General features: G+C 39.6%; 1 protein-coding gene across 1 annotated transcript; it reads right to left on the minus strand.

Moving 5' to 3' along the window:
* Window positions 1-419: 419 nt before the first annotated feature.
* Window positions 420-1701, minus strand: LOC111327969 (QRFP-like peptide receptor). The gene has a single exon (XM_022932304.2). The coding sequence runs from the start codon at window positions 1690-1692 to the stop codon at window positions 670-672; it is 1023 nt and encodes a 340-aa protein (XP_022788039.2). The 5' UTR covers window positions 1693-1701; the 3' UTR covers window positions 420-669.
* Window positions 1702-6672: the final 4971 nt, after the last annotated feature.

The following is a 6672-nucleotide window of genomic DNA, read 5'->3' on the forward strand; positions in this document are numbered from 1 at the left end:
AAAAAGTTGTCACTAACGAGAGGCGGTCGCAAAGGGAGGTTCCACTGTACTGTCGTTGAGTTTTTAGGTAGCTGTCAAAAGTTGATTCGTATGAGTAGTTGGACTTTAGAAATTAGTCGCCAGTTAGAAACTGGTAAGTCTTCTCAGATAACTGCTTCTGTAAGCTTTACCTCTCGAGTCAATAACTTGTAACTTAATTCTCTAAACACTCTCAAAATATCTCGCAAAAAAGTAATGAGAGTCCCAAAACTTGTCTTTTCTAAGGAGGTGTTACCTAAAGGCAACTATCACTCTCTGAACTTATTTACAACAAAATGTATCGCAGCCAGGGGGGAGAAGGGCGAAGACGATCTTAGAAGTTGCAGGGTTCAAACAGGCGCCGTTATACATACTGAAATATGCACTGTGAAATACTATCGTTCGTGTCTCTGATTGGACGATGTATTTTTACAGTTGTTCGCTTATAATCTTTTCAAATGTGTCGGTCAGTGAGAAAAAATCTCAGTATGTACTTGCTCGCCGCACACACCCGTTAGTTTTGTTTGTTTGCTTGCTTTTTTTTTTTGTATTTTGTTTTTGGTGCATCGCAACTCTTGAATAAAAATTGTCACGGTGCGCACTTTCCATGTGCGCACTTTCCATGAAATAACTTTTTTTTCTTTCAAGTGTTCACTTAGTCTTTTGGGTTGTGCTGCGTTTTTGAAATGGCGCGACAACCTTAGATGCGCCTTGTTTACATCCAAGTAAAGATTTGAGCGCTTTACGGTAGTTTGGCTGCCGATAGAAGTAAATCAATGGGTTTACTATTGAGTTAGCTAGTCCTACTGTAGCGAACCAGAAATATACTGTGATGTTCCTGGCTTCATTGATCTCAATAGCAGTAAGATACGCGATTGGGATCCAACACAAGGTAAAGACGAACACAACAAGTGCAATCGTCTTAGCGACTTGTTTGTTCCTCTGGTTCAATTCTGCAGTGAGGCGAGAAGCTCCTTGATCCTGGTGTAGTGATGCCATTTGACGTGAATTCACGCGCACATGCCTGACCGTAAAAATACCGCCCACGACTATGATGGAATAGCAGCACCCTAAACCAATGGTTTGAAGATACTTTGCGAGAGCTGATCCACGGTAGAAGATTTCTAAAAGAGGAAGGGTCAAAGATCCTATCCATATTATTGCCATGACTATCTTTGCCTTTGTTTTAGTCACAATGGTTTTGTGTCTCATCGGACGACAGATGGCAAAGCACCGATCCACACTGAGGGTAGTCAGCGTCAGTAGCGAGGAAGTGGCAGAGAAAAGTGCTATTATCCAGGCAGCAAAAACCGGAGAAAGGAAAATGCACTTATCCAAAAACCCCTGAATATGGATATACACGACTAAAGGCATCACTACTGCTGTCACCATCAGATCAGCTACTGCCACATTTGCTATGAAGATTCCGCACACGTTCCTCAAAGCTGGAGTCCGGTTAATGGCAAGAATCACGAACATGTTTCCTGACGATCCGATGATAGTGAACGAAGTGTACAAAACCATGGTAACGATTTCACCAGGCAATCCGTGGGGCAGTTTACAGTAAGATTCTTCGTCTAAAGACGCCATGTTATAATCGAGACATCTGCCCAGGAGACACGTACACGAAGTTTTACGAATTTGTTTTCCCTCTGGTGCTCGCCAATTAATCATCTCTTATGTAAATAGCCTGAAAGCTATCGCTACTAAAAAATTTTATTCAACATTTTTAAAAATGTAAATGAAGGTAATTGTTAAAAAGTTAACTAATAATTACCTTAATAGCACATGTCGTGAGAATATAAAATTGTGTTTGAATGCTAAACATCAGGGTGAAAACTCCTCTTTTTTTTGGATTGTGAAGGCAACATTGAGACAAATTGAGCAAAATTTCGAAACATGAAAAATTTGCCGTTGGTGCTTCCGTTCTCAATATGAAACTACGCTATGCTTCGCAGACAACAGCAAAGACTTTAACACGAGCACGGCCAAAGGCAAGCTGACTTCATTTTTCCAATTTCACTCCTGGTTCCTCATGACGTCTTACAGACGCCCAAACGTGGCTTTTAAAACCATTTAATACAATCTTTTACAAGCTACAGCTCTTACTAGTCATTATGTTTTGATGATTGTGGGCGTCACGACCACACACAAACGTCAAATCATTAATTAACCGTGTTAATCTTTATTAGTGGAAATTTCCTAAACTATCCTCAAATATAGCAGGGGAATCGTTTTCAAAAACTTCCCGAAGAAGTTGTCATCGTTTCAAAGTCATTTCATCAAGAATAACATCTGCCGCACCAGCGCTTCAATTTCGTGAGGCTATAAAAAAACTCCTGAGTTTGTCTTTGCAATTTAGTCTAGATCCAAGTATTGCCCGCGCGTTTTCAGGTAGCTTTCAATAGTTAATCCATATTTTGCATTTAGATTTAGGAATTAGAAACTGGTTCGCAGTTTACTCATGTAACCGCTTCTACAAAATGAATAACTTTTAACTTTTCCTAACATTTTCCAAATGTTATCAGTCCCATTATGAAACTCTCAATTCTTTGCCGCTCGAATTATGAAGACTATCTTTGGAGTTTAAGGGCTCTAACAAGGCAGCGCCTTTTATTTTACATGCTGCGATTTCGCACTTGCACGAAAGCGTTTGTTGGGCCTCGTTTGCATACGGAGCAAAGATTTCAGCGTCTTGGTTGGGATGGTTTGCCTGACGATAAAAATTTATCAACGGGCATTACTTCTTGAGTTAGCGAGTTTAGGGAACCAGCGATAAAACTTGTCTCTCCTGTCTGCATCAACTCGATCTCAATACCTATGGGAGGGGTACGACTAATACAATCGTCTTGACGACTTCTTTGTTCCTCTTGTTTAATACTGTGGTGAGGCATAGTTAATAGAGGGGACTGGTTAGGAGACCCGGCGAACATCAAAGGAGTATCTCTTTGTTTTCGTTTTGGCCCTATGACGTCATCACGAGAGTGCACAGTCAACCAGCTGAATACAGACGCATGGGGAAGACATTGACAAGAAGCGATACTTAATGTAGATTTTTGATTACATAGAGATAATTATTGGAGTTTTAACTATATAGTTTTATAATATACCATGCCAGGCCGAAACTGTGCGGTCTTTGGCTGTGGACCGTGTAGGCGTCGTGGAGGCGTCATCATCATCATCATCATCATCATCATCATCATCATCATCATCATGTTTATTTGTTCAAGCAGGTTGAATTTATTGGCAACTGTATAAGCTGATGTGGACCTGCTGTTTTCCCACCCAACCCACCCCAGGGGAGGACATCCAGCACACAGTAATCTCGTGCGTGGGAAATTAACGTCTTTTACCCCTTACCCTGTAAGAGACGGGACCTCCGGCTTTACGTCCTATCCGAGAAGACGAAACAATGTGAGTGAAGTGTCTTGCTTAAGGACTCAACGTGAAGCCCCAGCCAGGACTTGAACCCGGGCCGTTTAACCCAGAGTCCAGCGCACTGACCACTGGACTACTCACGCCTCACTCACTCACTCGCGTCGTGTGGATCGTCCCCTCTATTAACTATGGGTGAGGAGAGAAAAATTTCGCTTTGATGTTTCTTTTGTTAAAGTAAAATTATGCATATTAAGGCAGTTTCAGTGTGGTGTTTTGTAGACAATAACAAAGACTTTCACACGAGCCCGGTCAATCAAGTGGTTTGCTTATATTAACTAGGTTGAAATTGTAAATTGGCCACCGTAAAGAGTCAAAAAGCTGACGTTTCGAGCGTTAGCCCTTCGTCAGAGCGAATGGAGGAATTGTGGGTCGTGTGTGGGTTTATATGCAGAAAGCGGAGCTACGCTATTGATGGGAACATGGTGACGAGAAAAACACGAATAAATTAGTGGAATGAATAGCGTTCGTTGATACCAATGGGATTAAGAGTGCCGAATTACCGTGTAACTGTTAATTACAACCGCTTGGCCGAGAAAGGTCTGAGTACGAGACAAGGTCCTGTATGGTTAGTTGAAAATCGGAGGGTTTCCTCAAGTATTAGCAATTCTCTACGGTAAACGATTGTTAGCTTTCGTTTGCCTGCGAATGTCGACAAAGCATGCAAAATATATATTTACTCAGGTAGTAAAAGCATTCTGAGTATTTTTTGAATCGTCGCACAGGCCAGGTATCTGATATGTCAATGAACCTGCATTGCAAAAAGAAATACGCGAATAGGTACTTGAATTAGCGTCTAATTACTATGGGCTTTGCAATTAGTGTCCTTTCTAATCTGGTTTTAGTCGATGGAGAAACTTTTAAGGCGACATTTATTGGCCAGCGCAATTTTAAGCATCCGATTTTCTAACGAGACTTAGAGAAATAACAATTGAAACTGTTGTCAATTTGGAAGGTCTGGTTACGAAACAAGGCCACACTGTCTTTGTTGAAAACCCCTAAGCCTCTTACACCGTAACATCAGCATTCATATTCTCAATACCGTTCTCCATACATTTAGTCAAGGATAATTTGTAAACTGTAAGTTACCAGAGAATCCCTTTAAAAAAAAAGATAGTGATTTTTTTAAATTTTTTAAATTTTTTTTATTTTTTATTCAATAATTTGATAATGACATTTGCAATTGTACCCTAATGGTTATACATCACCTACAGAGCAAAACTTTGTTATTAAGGAAAAAATTAAGTAGTTAATGCAGTAAATTATTATGGCCTCTTATAGAGCTGCTGGTAATACAAACTTCTGACCTTTTAGCAGTGACCAAAATGGAGTTTCTCCTTGCGATTCCAAAACAGTTTGGGTAAGGTATTGAGAAGAAAGAAACATATCAAGTAGCAGAAATTTTCTGATTGAACACCAGGTTCTCATTGCTACACCTGTTTGAAATGTGTAGCAGGCATTGAGGAGAATTGAAATGTAGATCTCAGGAGTGGAAAGGTTAAGTTTAGCTTACACCATTTTATAGAAGGAAAACGAACGTGTAGGCTTGTAGACTTTAGACTTTATTTACTTTGCAGTGGTAAGAGAGTTGCCCACTCTGGTTGGGTTGCCTGGAATATGATAACCTCATCTTTTTAGTATTTAACTTTTTGCACCCTATCATCAGAGTCCATATTCTCCATACTCTTTGTCATACTTTTCCTTCAAAATATTGACGAGAAGAATTTTTTTGACCATCAAATCGTCATAGTTTGACAATCATTTCCTTTATTTTCCTGAACTTGATGCATGACTCAGCGGAGACTTTGAATGTTGAAATTAGATTTTCGTCACTCATAGGGGTCAAATGACAGAAATTTTGGAAAAATCAGATTTGGTTTGGCTTCAAGTTGGTGATCATTTCCTTTATTGTCATGATCTTAATGAGTAATTCGGCAACATTACTAAAAAGAGAAATTACCTGCTGGTCACTTCTGGGGCTTCAGGTTAATTTACACAAAAAATATTAAACTGAGTTGTATATCGCTGGTAAGACTAAGAGTTTAAACAAGGTTCATAAGAAGTCAAGTTCAAACCCCTGTAGTAATTTATTTCCAGTTCTAAGAGGGCCTCGTTAGGGTTAACCGTTTGCTGCAAAACGGCCAAAAACAAAAAAAAATTGGGCGTTAGGAGCAAAAATTGGCAAATTTTAATGTTATTCGTTAAAAAAAATTAACCGTAAAGTTTATCCTATCTAGGATGTGTCATTTTGAACGAGTCAACAAAAAAAAAACATTACGTGTGTCTTTTCTTTGGGCTTTTGAGTTTACGACAGTCACACTTTTTATTCAGGTACCGAAAACACCTTGCTCAGGTCCCGCAGTCATATTCTGTGAACCGGAAGTGTCTGCTTTTCGAGCGCTAGACGAGTTTACAGTCAGTAGATTTAGGATATTCAGTTTCTGTATTCATTGTGCGTGTGATGGCGGTTTTGAAAGGAATAGTTAGTTTGCATCGAGCTGGGAAGGATAAGTCAATCGAGAGGTTAAAAGGCGAAGATAAAAATCGGAGAGGAACACTGTCATCATTTAGTAAACATGTTAATGGTTAGTAGTCGAAGAAGTGAGTTTAATGCTAAAGTAGGCTAGAAATAGTTTTAGATTTTGTTTCAGTTCCTGTTTCAACGCAACTGTAGGTGCATGCTGCCAGGCAGTGCACCAAGTCTACTAGTGCAGGTGTTGGTCACTCGAAGAGCGGATAAATTACCTATTCTCTTCCGGTGAAGAATGTATAGTTATTCCCCGGAAGGATTTGACTTCTTAAATAAAGGCTGGATGCAAACTGTTCATCCCCATTCTTTCCAGTTCGCTTAGTATATTAATATGGTACAGCAACAACCACTGCTAAGAGAAATCTTTAAAGAATCGCCCCTTAAATCATACAGAAAGGGGCGCTCACTTGAAGACGCGAGTGAGGTACGTTCGAGTTTGGATCCTAGTTCGGGTTCGAGTTGGACTTTATATTACGTTTCGATTTTAGTTAAAAAGGTGAGACGTGTCTACGACATGCCTCTTGAAAGTTTCTTGATTGATTGATCAGCGATATCATCACATAAAGTAATAAAACAAGATCTTTTGCTTAATCTCCTACGTCTTGAAAATGACCATATTCTGTTGGAAACGTGCAGAAACAGCAAAAGAAAGAAAAACAAAACAAAAAAGGAACAAAAACAAAAAACAA

Source organism: Stylophora pistillata, chromosome 6 (assembly GCF_964205215.1).
Source record: "Stylophora pistillata chromosome 6, jaStyPist1.2, whole genome shotgun sequence".
NCBI lineage: Eukaryota > Metazoa > Cnidaria > Anthozoa > Scleractinia > Pocilloporidae > Stylophora > Stylophora pistillata.

Excerpts from the sequence above, each read along its gene's own strand:
- LOC111327969 (XM_022932304.2), bottom strand. The coding sequence starts at position 1,692 with ATGATTAATTGGCGAGCACCAGAGGGAAAACAAATTCGTAAAACTTCG.